Below are 15825 nucleotides of genomic sequence, written 5' to 3' on the forward strand. Positions count from 1 at the left end.
TGTCTTAAATCCACCGGCGGCGCGTCCTCGCTCTTCTGCTGAAGCAAGGTGGCGCTAGAATACAATTTATCTTCCATGGAGAGCAGCAGTTTCTTACAATGAGCCTGAAACCTTCTCACTCAACAGACACCAGTCATGAATATCACCAGGCTTCAATGGGTTTATGTACCTTGAGTGCTGGTGAAGGGATAGTTCAGAAGTCAGGCACATCCAGCTTGGTGCGAGTCTGCAGCCAAAAAATCTTTGTTTCAAATCAAACCGGACATTTCTATGATGATTTTCCAACTTCTCTATAACTTGAGGGGTGAAGGAATTAGTTCCTTCGTCGCTCACTATTACAAAACAACGAAGAGAAGAGCTTCCCTGGATGTTTGGCAACATTTTTGGCGCTAAAAAGTAAATGCGTAAATTACGCACGAAGATCTGTTTGTGTCTCAGCAATTTTCATTTTTTAAATAAAAAACGAACCAAGCACATACACTTCCACAGCAACACTAAATAAATACAGTAAATAATAATAATAATAATAATTATTATTATAATTATAATAATAATCCCTGTAATTTGTCTAAATAAGAATGGCTGCACAAAGTGCCTGAGGTGCAGCCGTTGCCGACGCCTATTAAACACAGCTCGCAGTTTTAGGAAGCTGAACGTTGCCGGAGGCCCGGTGCGATGGTGGAAGTGGTTGAAACCAAGCCTTAGACAAACAGGCTGGATATTCAAACGGGACCTCGCTCTTGTCTGAGAGTAACCCACTCTCAGACAGCTCTGCTTTAAAACTTACTCCTCCCTTAGTGTGCGCAGAGCCCCAAACAATATTTCTGATCCCCCCCCTACCCCCCCTCTGCACCTCCACCTCCACCCCCACTCCTCCCCCCCTTTTGTCCAGTCCTGGTGAGGTCTATATAGCTGCAGGTATTGTGTGTGCAGTTAAAATTTGTTCGCCTTTGAAGTCAAACATAAAGGCTTGTTTTAAATATTAACACCACACAAAACAAATCTATAGATTCTATGTGGAATTATGCAATTGCAAAAAAAAAAGAAGAAAAAAAAGCCACATCTATAGAGGATTTATTGAAGAAAATGAAAAAATAAAAGCCACATCTATAGAGGATTTATTGAAGAAAATGAAAAAATAAAGAGTATTTTTCCGCAAAAAAATATTTGCCCAATATTGCAACTCAGTGAAAATGTAGAATCTAAGTGTTTGATGTAGCGCACCATCCATACAGCTGTCTTTACTCTGTGCGTCCCGTCTGCATGTGTGCACTCCGTCAGAGGCTTAAAAGATGTTTTGTGTTGGACTTGAAGCTCTGACCATTATCACCTATGTGAGCGCACGTGTTGCTTTCCCTCTGTGTGTGTGTGTGTGTGTGCGTGTGTGTGTGTGTGCACGCGTGTCTCTGTGTGTGTTGGTGGTGTGCGTGCGTGTGTAAGACAGAGAGAGGGAGAGCTCATTCGCTCTTGGCCGGAGGGGTCTACATAAGTATGTATTAGAAATAAACAGTGGATAAATAAATAATGAGCCCCACGATAGCAGGGTAGCATTCTGTGTAGAAGTAATGATGTTGGCAGTTAACCTTCAAGTTTTTAACTTGACACACTTTCATTTGCAGTGAGAATTCATGTTTTCTAAGACAAAAGAGTCAAAGCAAAAAAAAATAAAATAAAATAAAATGGAAAGGTTAATTGGCACACAGGATTCACACATATGTTTTTATTATTTACTTTTATGTCGAAGACAAACATATAATTTAACATATTTTTTGTTTTGCTCAAGTGGAAGTTTTTTTTTCTTCCCTGGAATATTCTCTAATAAGTCATCCTTATTTGATTTATTATTAATATTCATAGTTTTACCAGAAGTGGGTAACACCACATTAGAGAGTATCTGTCTTACAAAAAACATACAATACAATACAAAAAATACATTTTGATGTGATACAAAGAAATGAACATGAATATAGATTTTATATGACACTTGTAAATATATTTAATGTTTGTATTTATGGCAGTGGCAGTGATTGATACTGTGATTGTATCTCACAGTTTTCCTGTATTAAAATAATTTTAGGGGGGTTACATTTTTCTCACTATTGATTTAAGAAAACTCATGTAATTGTCATTAAATCGCAAAGACAGCATATCCAGCACCCAGACTAATAGGCTATTTCACTTTTGGCTCCTTTTTCGTCCACACCCGCTGTACTGCGCATGCGTCACAAGGTTGCCCTGCACCGTTTTTTTATCTCCAGGTGAGGCGATCCGGTCCAGGTAAAAAGTAAAGGTTTACTTTGGGACCGAAGGCTCAATAAGATAGACACGGCATCGGATCGGGAACACACACACACACAAAATACACCACCAAAGGCAGCAGAAGACAAAGAATGTCAATTATGGGCAAAATGGGGGAATGGCAGGTATGTGCTGCTTACTTTAAGACAAAGAGACGGCTGTGAAAATCCATGAAAACTGTCAAAGTGTCGACTTGTTGTAGGATGAAGCTGCACAGGCACCGTAAAAAAAATCTTTTGTAAAAGGAGGTGGTACAGTACTGCTGTGTAATCTAGAAGCTCGTGGCTTTTTCTCTCTTCTTCCCGTCAGCAGATCATACGAAGAAAGTTAAAGATGTTTTATTTTGGAAACTCTCTTTTGCGGTGATGCAGCCTTTACATGTCCAAATGTACACCTCAGTGTTTTGCTGTGAAAACTGAGGACGATAATCGCATGCTGTTGTGGGTTATATGCGCATTTTAGATACACTGTATGATACACAGATGTGTTTGATCATAAATTAGATATGAGGTGACAAAACGCAGCTCTTATTCTAAATCATATCGTTGCGTCTTTGATGTTAAATCTAACCTCTCCTACATGTACTTTTACGCATATAGTCATAGTTGTGCCATATTCGGAATACATGTTTTAAAGTGTGTTTTAAGCATCCCCTAATAGACTTTCTATAGAGTCTGTACTCTACAGGCTTCACTGTAAACCTGGCCTTATTTTGTGAGGTGTGCAGGATTTAAGAGACGATCTTTGCTGAAACAAAACACTTTAGTTCCACTCGTTAAAGAACCGATCACCAGCACAGACAGCAAGGCCAGGTCTCGCATGCATAGCTGTCATTGTCAGACAGTTTCATCGGTCCATTCTCATGAAAAACAACTACTCGTTTAAAAAAAAAAAAAAAAGGCAGGCCTGCTCCACCAAAAATGGTAATCCGGGTTTTAAAACGAGAGGGGCCAACGCCTTAAAGAGCTGGCGACCTGTCTGCTGACCCACGACCTGCTGAGGTGAAGGCTCGGCCGGCGACAGGGCAGAGCCAGGCTCTCCTGGCCGGTCATTCAAATGAAACAAGGCCATGTTGTTGTGTTAATTATTTACATTCCCCCCCTCCAAACCCATGCGCCCTTACAGGTAGTCAATGGACCTGTAGAGCCGCACCGAATGGCTCACCTTTTTAACATAACATTGAGAGAATGGCCTCTCAAGGTCTCCACTCTCAATGGGATTAAAATAACAGTTTGGGAGTTTAAAAAAAAAAAGAAAAAAATCAAGGGTGGCAACAAAGTGTGTGACAGGGTTGTATTTGCATAGACATGCTGTTTTCACATCAAACCCTGGTAAAGAAATCAATAAGACTCTGGCTTGTAGTCACTACACTTCAGCAAAAAAAAAAAAAGTTACTCCATGAAAAAACGTGCTCATTCTTTTCATCACATAAACTCTTTAAAAAAGCATTTCTGCTGTGCTTTTTCTCTCAGCATCGGGAAATACACGTAAAATTATAGTAGAAACCGTCCCAGGTGCATGCAGGTCCCCATGCATGACTATACCCTCCCCTCTACAAACACACACCTCACTGAACAGTAGAAATAATAAGCATGTGTAGCGTCTTGCTGCTTTAGTTTTTACCTGTGCGCTGTCCATTGGTGTTGTGTGTGAGCAGATGGGGGGAATCAAACGGCTGTTGATATGCTAATGAGGCCCTGTGCCAGTGTTATTACAGAGCTGCTCCAGCCCTTCACTTCCACCATTAGAGGGAGACCTCAGAGCGCAAGACAGACAGCAAACCCACAGCTTCAATAAAAAGTAGTTTTTTTTCTGAGCGGGGAGCACAATTCACTGAGTGAAAACAAGACTAAGGCGATACCTATACTCAATATCCACCTCAGCAACCCATGAAAATGCTCTGGAAATTAACTGATAACATTAAATATGAAGATTGCGAGGTAAGGGGCAAATCTTTGATTTTTGGTTGAATTTAATTTAATTAAAAGGAGTATTAAAAAAAATCTATTGAGATAATTATTTTAGGGTTGTGATGTATTGTTTTGATCCAAATATGTCATCCGTCTGACAACTGTCAGTGGACACATTTAATTCAAGTGCAGCATGAATTCATCCATGTGTTTTTATTCATTTCAGAGCTTCTTCTGTTTTTGTGTGTGTGTATTTGTGTAGAGCAAAATTAGAGCATGGCCTAATAATAATTCTAATAATTATCACAATAATAACAACAATATTATTTTTTTTACACGTGTTATCATGATCATATGGAATTATAGTGTCAGTATTAATATTTGAGTTTGAATATATTCCTGTGGCAGTTGCATGAGTATAATCACACCTGTGATTTATTTTATTTTTTTACTATAAATTCACATTAAAAAATGTATTCAGATATGAAATAACATGTGCAGACATTACATTAATAATATACACTAACCATACATTTTATTAAAAATAATAATTTGAACTAAACAGCAGGCGTAAGCTCGAACAGTTTGATTCAGCTGCTTAACTGACATTTATCCTACAGTTTTAATATTTCTGCAATTTGAGCCGTTATTCTGCGTGTGTGCATGTATGTGTGGAGTGCATACACGGAGTGCTTGTTGTTATGGGCATAGACAAAGTTTGGCAGTAATTTCAGAGACTTGTTTTAGGAGTGGAGAAGCCAGTCGAACGTGTTTTCACCCGCGTCCTGGGAGGATAGGGACGGCCGGGAACAGGAAAAACAAAAGCTTGTCACCTCGGTGTTCATGTTGTGGTGATTATTTTTTATTTTTTTACAAGTCAAATGTTTTCCCGGTGGTATCGCTTCAAAAAAAAAAAAAAAGAAAAGAAATTTGCAATCGAAATCCGGTCACAGCCCGTTGTTTCGTAATTTGAAAATGCGTGATTAGGCAGGAAGGGGAGTGGAGCTCTTTCAGCCGCGCGTAAAAGTTGGTTAGAGCGCTGGATCCGAGCGGCCCTATCATAGACTTTGGGGATTTTTATTTTTCTCCGTCTTTCCGGGTCAAAGTTAAAAGTTTAGCCGGTGTGACTCTGGGTTTGGAGTCGAGGAAGAACCGGTGGATTAAATTCGGCGGAGACAGAGGAGAGAAAGGAGACCCATGGAGGACAGCTCGCTGTCGGAGTCTGAGGTGGAAAACAAAGGGACGAGTGGTAGAAATGAGCCGGTCGGAATGCCCATAGCGTCGTCTGCTGGATTTTCACCCAGTTCAGAGGTGCACATTGTTTCCTTCCATGCTTCTTCTTCTTCTTCCCCTGTCTGTGGTCCACCTCCCTTCATTCCTATGTCTTTCTTTCACTTTTGCGCTTTGGCCCTGGGACCCTTTTAAAATGCCCCCCCTCCTCCCTCTCTCTCTGATTCGTCAGACGGGAGTGAATGTCCCTCTTTTTTTGTCTCTCTCTCTCCACTCCCTCCACAGTCTCTCACTCCCTCTCTCTCTCCCTCTCTCTCTCTTTCGCTCTCTCTCTCTCCCCATCTCTGATTAGATATACTGATTCCTCCTTTCAATGGACGTCATTTAAGCGCAGACTCTTGCCTTGAGTTGCGTCCTCCGCTTCACGCCCGATTTCCGACCATTCTTTCCTTATTATTAAGTATTCCTGTAATATTAATAGTCATGAATGCGTTCTATTAGGAGTCCAAGAGGGAGACGAAGAAGCGGCTCTTTTGCTAATATGAGCTCAAGCGAGGGGACGGCAGCACTGTGATAGAAGCCAGGAGAGCAGGGAGAAAAGAGGGTTTACCAAGAGAAACTTTTCGACCCAAATCCGCCAGCACCGCCGAATATCTGCATTTTTAGACCCAAATGAAGGGCAGCGGGGATCTAACCATTTATTTCTGATGGATTATCGTCCTGCTGCTGTGGCACATATCTGATCGCCGGGGCCATCGTGATCTTGCAGGAGAGAAGAGTATTTTCTTGAGGGGCTCAATTTTTTTTGTTTTTTGCTGGTTAATTCTCTTTTTCGCTCGCCCCTCAAACGCTCGAAGTGTTTTTTTTAAAAACCGATTCTATTCTTGAGTCGCAGCAAATATCCTTTCCGATGTTAGTGCACAGTTTTTCCGCGATGGTAAGTTGCTGGAGCCTCACCGTGTCAGATACTTAGAATTTGTTTGCATATCAAAATTTGTCATGATTTTTTTTTTTTTTTTTTTTTTTTTTTTTTTTTTTTTTTTTTTTTTTTTTTTTTTTTTTTTTTTTTTTTTTTTTTTTTTTTTTTTTTTTTTTTTTTTTTTTTTTTTTTTTTTTTTTTTTTTTTTTTTTTTTTTTTTTTTTTTTTTTTTTTTTTTTTTTTTTTTTTTTTTTTTTTTTTTTTTTTTTTTGTCGCTCAATTATGTTTTGTAAGGCTTGCGTGCGTAAAAACTGTGGAGCACTTTGGGGGAAAAAGCTGAAATAATACGAGGCTCGGTTCAGTATTTGAGGCCATTTCCACCTCCGGAATTTCGATGTTTGATTTTACTATTTACTTTTGGCAAATTGTTATCATGTTATTTTATTTCTCAAACTTTACGCACAAGTAGCGGCTTTCTTGAATTGTTGTTTTTATCCTTTGAGATGAATGAGTACAAATGATTTTAATTTAGCCTAAAGACTCCACACTTGATCTAATTCCTGTCATCCACTCAGGCTATATTTGATAATGCCCCCCTCGTAAGCCCGCAGAGCATCCTGCAGTTAAAACAAAGAGGGAGAATACGTCCATTTACGCTTGTGTCGTTTTAAAATGCATTCAGACTAAAATACACTTTCCTCTCTTGTCCTTCCCTGCCAGGACCGTCACGACGGAACCAGCAATGGGACAGCCAGGCTACCTCAGCTGGGCGGCGTGGGCCAGAGTCCCTACACGAGCGCCCCTCCGCTCTCCCACACACCGAACTCGGACTTCCAGCCCCCCTACTTCCCCCCGCCCTACCAGCCCATCTACCCGCAGTCTCAGGACCCTTACTCGCACGTCAACGACCCGTACTCCCTCAACTCCCTGCACGCCCAACCGCAGCCGCAGCACCCGGGCTGGCCGGGCCAGAGGCAGGGTCAGGAGAGCGGCCTGCTGCACCAGCACCGCAGCCTGCCCCACCAGCTGTGCCGGGAGTACCGCAGGGAAGTGCTCCTACCGTCCGGCCACGGCATCGATACGGGACTGTCGGACTCTATCCCTATCCATGGAATACCTCACTCTTTAGAAGACGTTCAGGTGAGGCAGTGTTTACCTGCGTTTCTCTCTCTGAGGGCTGATGAAAAATGAAAGCGTATTATTGCTGTTGTTAGGCCTATTAATTGTTGGCACTGATGCACTTTTGCTCCAACTATATTTTAAACTAATATTATCATTAACAACGAGAATAGTGTCATTTTTATTTGACCAGAATTATGATTAGAATATAGTCAAGCACTCTACCTTTAATAGCATGAATTGATATTTGTTTTTAATATTATTAAGGTATTAGTAAAAGTGTTTTTATTATTGCTTATTATTGGTAATAAATGTCAGGAGGATGACACGTATTAAATTAGTTCATCTCTTCGTGTAGACATTTTTTACTGCCTGGAAAAAATAGGGTGAAATGTTTCCAGTGTTGTCGAGAGTGTTTTGAATAAAACAGCACCATTTTACACCTTTAATCCCATTTATGAAATATACTTTTTAAAAATGATGTTAGTGCCCAACAGAAGACAACTTCATGTTTTTTTTTCTTCTATTTTTTCCACCTCAATCTAATTAAATGAAACCGATTTTTTTAAAAAAAAATGAAATTAAATGAAGCGCCTGTATTTCCACAAGGTTTTCTTCATGTCCTCTGACTTTATTTGATTTTTTTTTTCTTAAAAAAAAAAAAGAGAGAGATGAATCCCGTCGTGCTTTGCGAACAATAACACTGCATGCACACTAACAGCAGAATTGAGTTTTGCTGGATTTGGGTTTAGGTTATAGCTGCTATTATTGGAGATGCATGGTTGAAGGAGCGCTAAAATTGTCAATAACCCTCATTCTTATTTGGAGTATTCTTCTCAGTTTTTAATCAGAAACAAACACCAATAATCCTCTAATTAGTTCATAGGCCTTTAATAGGCTGCGCTGCCGTAATTACTATCCAATCTAGATTAGACGTTTCCTTGTGAGTAGAGCCAATCTGAGGGCGAAATTAGGTCAGGATTATGGGGCGACACAGCTTCGTTATTTAAGTCTGAGTTTGTGATCTGGTGTAATGCATCCATCAGTGCAGTCCCGCTGAAAACACTCGTGGACAATAATAACAGGTATGGGCCTCGAGAGCCTCCATGTTGGGTGATTGTGGCTAATTGTGTCAGGCTTTTGTTCGTGCACAGCGTCCTGGAGTTGCATTCACTCACACACTCAGTCTGATATATATATTTTTTTTGTTCCTTTGTGCTAAAAATGTCGCTTTTTTTTTTTTTTTTTTTTTGCATTTGTGCCACAGCCTGTTGAGGAGCAAGGAATTCACATTCCCGACCAGACTGTAATTAAAAAAGGTAAGCAATTTCCTCCGAGATATCATGCATGTTTCTGCAAGCTGCGCGCACACACGCACACACACACACACCCTTACGCACACACACACACACCATTCTGCTCGAGAGAACTCGATGCAATGCGGTAATGCCTGACTGATCCTAATACGCAGTAGCCTATTTTTCATTACATGGTTTCCAAGTGCATCAAACTGGCTGCACCTTTCTCTCTCTCTCCCTCTCTGGCTGATGGAATTTACTGTCAGCGTTTCAGAGCAGCGGGGAGATGATGAGTCGAGCTGGTGGGCTTTGTAGGCCCGTGGTATTGATGGTCAAAGATACAGGCCTATAGACGGTCCTGACACTTCAGTGGTGAAAGCCAATAGCTGCAATCACATTGCATGGTCTAAAATTTTTCAAATCGAAGTTGCTGGATGGAGCACAGGCCTTGACAGTGTGCAGGGTGACAGAGAGAGAATCAAAAAGTCGGCGACAATCACGACCTGATATGAGGCACGTTGTTGGAGAAGTTTGAATAATTTTTGTTTATTGGCTGCGAAAAGGTTGATTGATGTTGTTAAAGATGCATCGTGATGAGGCCTCTCTCGTGGTCAGGTTTTTACAGCGTTTTTGTCAGGTCAAATCAGAGCTCACTAGATAAGATATGGAGCGATTTTTCTTTTTTTTTTTTCCTTTTTCTGTCTTTTTCTTTCTTTCTTTTTTTTGAGTCTGTCTATCTGCGTATCAACATGATAATTGGCTTCTTATATTAGTAATCTCAAGAGTTCGTTTAACTCCTATTGTCTCTATTAGGCTCCCCTGAGCCATTAATGTCACAAGTGATCTATCCAAAGGCGCACAGTCCCCTTTGTCTCCGGTTACTACACACCAAAAACGGTGTAAAGCCCAGTAGTGCTAAGCACCCCACCACCAACAACACCACTCCTCGGTGTGAAATCACACACGGGCGACGGTGTTTGTTTGTTTTTTTTTTGTTTTTTTTTGCTGGATACCGAGGATATGTCAAAATAAGTCGACTTTACCAAAATCTCGGTTGGTGTGGTTTGCTTTGTGCAGAGTCGATCCATGCATGGTGTGGCGAGCGCACAAAAATAGGCTGAATGTGAGCGCACAGATCCTGGAGATTGTCGCTGTCTCTGCTGCTGAGTCCTGTACACAGAAATGTTGACTCTTTAGATAAAGAACAGACGAGTGGAAATATTCTGAACGTTGTACACGTGTTGAAGAGTGAAAATTATGCGTATTAGTCCTGGTGGTACTGATTTTACGCACACACACACACACACACACACAAACATTATTGTTATGATTATTATTATGATTATTATGATTATTATTATTATTATTATTATGTATTATTTAGGCCGCTATCAGTCCACTGTGTCTCGTCTTGCATGTCCTTGTGGCTCAAGTGTACACTGTGGTGCCTTAACTCTAGATAGATCCGGGCTAAATCCCCCCTTCTCATGTTATTAAGGCTCTGGCAGTGCATGAAATTCCATGAAGGGCCGGTCTCGTCACCTCTCTCCTCTCTCCCCCCTCCCTCGCTCCCTCCCTCCACCCCACCCACTCTCCCTCTTTCTACCCCCCCCTCTCTGTCTCCCTCCATTGCTAGGTCCAGTGTCTTTATCCAAGAACAACAACATCTCCGCCATCCCCGTAAATAAGGACGGTCTTTTCGGAGGGGTGGTAAACCCCAACGAGGTGTTCTGCTCAGTTCCGGGTCGCCTGTCCCTCCTCAGCTCCACATCAAAGTACAAGGTCACGGTGGCAGAGGTGCAGAGACGCCTCTCGCCGCCCGAGTGCCTGAACGCCTCTCTGCTGGGAGGGGTACTGAGGAGGTGAGTCTGACTGGAGGAAGGCTGCAAACATCCCTCTATGTACCTGTGTGTGAGTGTGTGAGTGTGTGAGTGTGTGTTTGTGTGAGTGTGTATGAACTCTCTCACTCTACTCCAATCCATTCTCTCTCTCTCTCTCTCTCTCTCTCTCTCTCCTCTGTACCAAGAATAATTAAAATCGACCAACCATGACACCTAGCTCCTGCATTTAAAGCAGGAGGGGTCTGTTAAATTCCATATTAACTTCCCCAGCGCACTGGATCTCTCTCTCTCTCTCTCTCTCTCTCTCTCTCTCTCTCTCTCTCAAATTAATGTAGGCCTAGTCTGTTTCAACCCCAGCTCTATAGGCCCAGTGAAGGCATTACACATGAAAACATTGGTCTCCAGTGAACTGTCTACTGAAGTGCTGCAGACACGCAGCCAGTAATAGTACTGCCTATTAAGTAGGGCTTTATTTATTCATTTTGTACAGTATTTGTCTGCTGGAGAAAAGGCTGGGCTCTTTTAGTATTATTTATAGCTTGTCTTAGGGATGCAGTGGAGGGTAGAGGCAGCCAAACTCAGCCCATTCACCTTTTAATTAGTGAGTAAAAAAAAAAGAAAGAGCTGGAGCACATTTACTTTCTGACACGTGTTTAAGCAGTGCTCCAAAACATCAGAGTATGCGTCAGAGAAAGTATCTCCAAAAGCCCTAAATGACAGAACAATAATTAAAAAATATTTCACAGTGTGTTGGTGACTTATTGCTCGTAAGCTTCACATATTTGAGATATTTGAATTCCTGCTTTGTTTTGCTGCCACAGGGCCAAGTCTAAGAATGGAGGAAGATCCTTAAGGGAGAAGCTGGATAAAATCGGCTTGAATCTACCTGCGGGCAGACGCAAGGCAGCCAACGTCACCTTGCTGACGTCACTAGTCGAAGGTAAGTCTGGTGCCCGTAAATCACGTTCCCACTCTTGTTATCCCGCGATATCAGGTGCTTGCAAACTGGGAGCTCTCTCTCTCTCTCTCTCTCTCTCTCTCTCTCTCTCCTCTTCTTTCTTTCTCTCTCTCTCTCTCTCTCTCTGTGTTGGAAATCAGCATATGCGCTCATCCGTGTAATGTGGACCGACTTTGCCTCGCAAGTAATAAAGCATGAAGGATGTGTGTGTGTGTGTGTGTGTGTGTGTGTGTGTGTGTGTGAGGAGAGAGGAGGGACAGAGAATGGTGCTGGTAATTCTAGTGGCTTTGCAGCGTTGGCCTTCGCTTTCAGGAGCACACTTGCAGGTCCACGGCTGGCCTAGTTTATACACTGGATGAATTTGTGTTGAAGTCCAGTTAATTATTGAGTGCTGCTTGTTTATTGGGCACCGCTGAGCTGTTTCACCTCATGGATGAGAAGTCGATTGATTTATTAACCCTGCATTGTTTCAAGCATTAATACGGGCCTGGATATGGCAGCACATGGTCTGATTTTTAATTTTTTTTCGTTAATAGCTTCCTATGCGTTTGGTTTTACACTGAAGATTTTTTTTGTTGCATGCAAATGGCATGGCGCTGACCTATTGGGAGCTATATGTTTTGGGCCTATTAGAGAATAAATGAGTCAATTATGGTGCGCTGGAAAAAAAAAAGATGCCTTTTACGCGGATAAATCCATTTTGCTTTCAGAGTTGAACCTTATTATTCAGTGCAGTGGTATTTGGTGTGCAGTGGGTTTCCAAAGGTGAAAGCCTGCGATGGTTCATTGGTCCCTGTTAATCATTATTGCAAGAAGAGGGGCCGAATGCAACGTTCAGTGTGCGCTTCGGAGAAATTTGGTGCTGTATTGTAATGAGCCTGGAGAAATGTATGATTCCGAGTAATACAAGGAGGAGGTGGTGGCACGGTGGGGGAGAAGGGGTGGTGGATGGCAGCCGGTTATTTAGTGAAGGGACACTGCGTTTTCTGAAGTGCTGTCATTGTTTATGATCCGCTCCATTTTATGGAAACGAGTTTACTGGACTTGAGCTTTGATGCTAATTGGCGCATGCGTTCTTCCGGAGCAGAGGCTTATGGGCAGGAAGCCCCGCAGTAAAAAAAAAAAAAAAAAACTGCTTCAGGCTTCAGGAATTAAAACCAAGACTTGGTGTTTAAAAAAAAAAAGTCAACCAACAAGAGTAGAGAGGTCAGACACGGACGGAATGAAAGCCGTAGCTGAGAGATGCAGAGAGAAAGTGAGATTTGGGTATAGCCCTTTAAAATTGCTTCCCCATGCCTGTGTGATCTGCTGGACTTTCAATAACGCGCAGGCATTGGTAATCAATGACATGGTGTTAAGCATGACGCTCCGTCTATATTTCATATCCACTTATTGTTTCTCCCTTCCATATTTAACCGTTCTCACGGTCTGAAGGAGGGAGGCTTGACGTGTATTGACAGCTTTTTTATTCTTTATATCGAGGCTGTTATTGTTGTGATCATCATCATTAGTGCTGTTTGGGAAGGCACAGGTGCTATAACCCATGCTGTCTGTGCGCGTAAACAGACTGGACGCTTGTGTTCAGATCAGATTAATCATGTGTTGGGGTCCAAGCTGCTCTGAATTTGATGTAACCATATTTAATAAGCAAACACATTCAGCTTCATTTTTCTCTCTCTCTCTTCTCCTCCTTTTTTTTTTTTTCCCAGGCGAGGCGGTACATCTTGCCAGGGATTTTGGTTATGTATGCGAGACCGAGTTTCCAGCCAAGGCAGTAGCTGAATATGTAAACCGTCAGCATTCCGACCCAAACGAACAAGTCCAAAGAAAAAACATGCTATTGGCCACGAAGTAAGTGCTATTATCACATTTCACTGTGTGTCACACCAAATGCATCCCAGTCTGTGCCACTGTGTGTGTGTGTGTGTGTGTGTGTGTTTGTCTGACAGCTCACACACACACACACACACACACACACACACACACACACACACACACACACACACACACACACACACACACAAATAACTTTATTAAAATGCGTTTTTTTTTTCCAAGTAAAAAAATGTTACACTCTTTATCAAAGTCACCACTGCTCCATGCCAACATCAGCCAGGCTAATATTAATTAATATATTTTTTTTTTTTTATACAAACACACTTTCAGATGTTACTGAGCACCTCTGCTAATTATAGCATTTAATCAGACTTTTCTTTTCATTGAAACACCTGATTCTCCACAATAATATGAATTAATAATTAAAAACAGTTAAATGTTGTGCTCTTGGTATGTTGACTGGCTGCTGTGTTTATTTAGTTTGCCTTTTGATTTCAGTGACACTGACACATTGCTGGTTCTCATCCAGCGCTACCCTTGGTGTTTTTACTATGCGTTAACTGAAACATGGGCATTCCCTTTAAACGCGCAAGGCTGCTTTTAATATTGATGATGGGCCGCTATAATCAAACAGCTGTCAGCTATAACCGCTTATTACAGCCTCTTTTTTCCCCCCTTTGACTCTCATTAAAATGCCAATAGCATGCAATGTAGAGTAAACTCAGCTTTTAATGGTAGAGTGCATTTTTCTAAACGTTATAAAATATTTTACATAAATTTACATTCTGCTGGATATAAGTAAGATGTAGGTTGGATGAGGATGGAGATAGTTTTTTTTGTTGTTGTTGTTTTTGTGGAGGCATATATCTTTATTTTTATTTTTCTATTGGTGTTTCATATTTGATATTCAGCGACTGAAGTTCAAAGTTTAAACTGTTAAAAAAAAGAAATCATTAATTGATTTGGCGTTTTGAAATTGTATTTTTTAATCAAAGTGAAAATATTCTGCCACTGAGCTCAGAGATTAATTTCCACCTGTTTGTAGCTTCGGGACATTTTTTCTTTAGCCATGTGTTCATTTGTGAAAACAAAAGCAGATCGAGGAACAGTTTCATTCCACTAATAAATGTTGTAAAACTGATTGGAATAAGTTGTCTTGCAAAGAGAAACTTGTCCCACCTCAGTGGCTGATCACTCTTCTCTTGCTTTTAAACTCATTTAGAATGTAAACTCCAGCTCCCCTTCCTGCAGAGCTGACTGATTTTTATGTCTATTTTTTACAGTGTGTCCACTCTGATTTATTTTTACCGCGACATTAAAATACACGCAGGGATTTGAGATGTTCTGACTTGGCCATTAACACGTCGCTCTCTGTTTTAGGCAAGTCTGCAAAGAGTTCACAGACCTGCTGTCCCAGGACCGCTCACCGCTGGGAAACTCACGGCCGCAGCCCATTCTTGAACCGGGAATCCAGAGCTGTTTGACCCACTTCAGTCTAATCTCGCATGGTTTCGGGACCCCAGCGCTGTGCGCGGCCGTCACGGCCCTGCAGAACTATCTGACCGAGGCTATCAAAGCCATGGACAAAATGTACCTCAACAACAACCCCAACAGTCACTCAGATAACGGCACTAAAGGCGGAGACAAAGACGAGAAGCACAGAAAGTGATGTTTCCATCCTACCTTCACCGAGGGCCAAACCCCAGGGCCCTTTCTTCTACACCGACCCACACCCCTCCGCCTCGCCCCGGCCCCCCACCCATCCAATATAAATATTATAAATACCTTATAAATACTATTGATAAAGTTAAACGTGCCACTTCCTTGATCTTGCGCGCGGTTTTACATGTTTTTTGTTTTTACATCCCAACTTTGGATTCACGGGGAAAAACGACGCAAGAACCTTCTTCTTCTTCTTCTTCTTCTTCTTCTTCTTCTTCCAACACCTGAACCATACGAAATGTTATTTAAAAAAAAAAAAGAGAAAAAAAAGAAAAGAGAAAAAAGCTGCAGAGGAACAGCTCCAGGGCGAGGAAAAAGGTGTATTGCCTCAGCCAGAGGACTTTTTATGTACTCCCCTTATTTTTTATGAGCTGCAACGAATGGACTGAAATCCAGCGACCCCTCTCTATCTCAATTTTACGATTGTGACACAAAAAAAAAGAAAGAAAAAAAAAACAACGAAGCTAAAAGAGGATGAATTCTTATCAGTATTGTGAATAATAAACTTGAAAAACAAAGAGAAATTCCACAGAGCTCCATGTCATGACTTCAGTTGTAGACTCTCTCACTCTCTCTCTCTCTCTCTCTCTCCAAGCGACCAACTTGAACTTTTTGAATTTCAACACGATTCGCGGTTATATAAGGGAATCAGTGTTCATGTATGTATATATTTATTTATGTGTAATTTAATGGG

The 15825-nt window shown here is 41.4% G+C and overlaps 1 protein-coding gene across 5 annotated transcripts; it reads left to right on the forward strand.

Moving 5' to 3' along the window:
* Window positions 1-2279: 2279 nt before the first annotated feature.
* Window positions 2280-15590, forward strand: tfap2a (transcription factor AP-2 alpha). 5 transcript variants are annotated; one of them, XM_019253036.2, is made up of 7 exons: window positions 2280-2423; window positions 7078-7497; window positions 8744-8795; window positions 10411-10636; window positions 11437-11555; window positions 13283-13424; window positions 14790-15590. In XM_019253036.2, the coding sequence occupies exons 1-7, from the start codon at window positions 2391-2393 to the stop codon at window positions 15076-15078; spliced, it is 1281 nt and encodes a 426-aa protein (XP_019108581.1). In that variant the 5' UTR covers window positions 2280-2390; the 3' UTR covers window positions 15079-15590. The 5 variants fall into 5 exon arrangements, with proteins under 5 accessions (XP_019108581.1, XP_010734452.1, XP_019108580.1 ...); XM_010736150.3 differs by lacking the exon at window positions 2280-2423 and adding an exon at window positions 2726-4238; XM_019253035.2 differs by lacking the exon at window positions 2280-2423 and adding an exon at window positions 4978-5519 and having other exon boundaries at window positions 10417-10636.
* Window positions 15591-15825: the final 235 nt, after the last annotated feature.

This window comes from Larimichthys crocea, chromosome XXIII (genome assembly GCF_000972845.2).
Source record: "Larimichthys crocea isolate SSNF chromosome XXIII, L_crocea_2.0, whole genome shotgun sequence".
Lineage (NCBI taxonomy): Eukaryota > Metazoa > Chordata > Actinopteri > Sciaenidae > Larimichthys > Larimichthys crocea.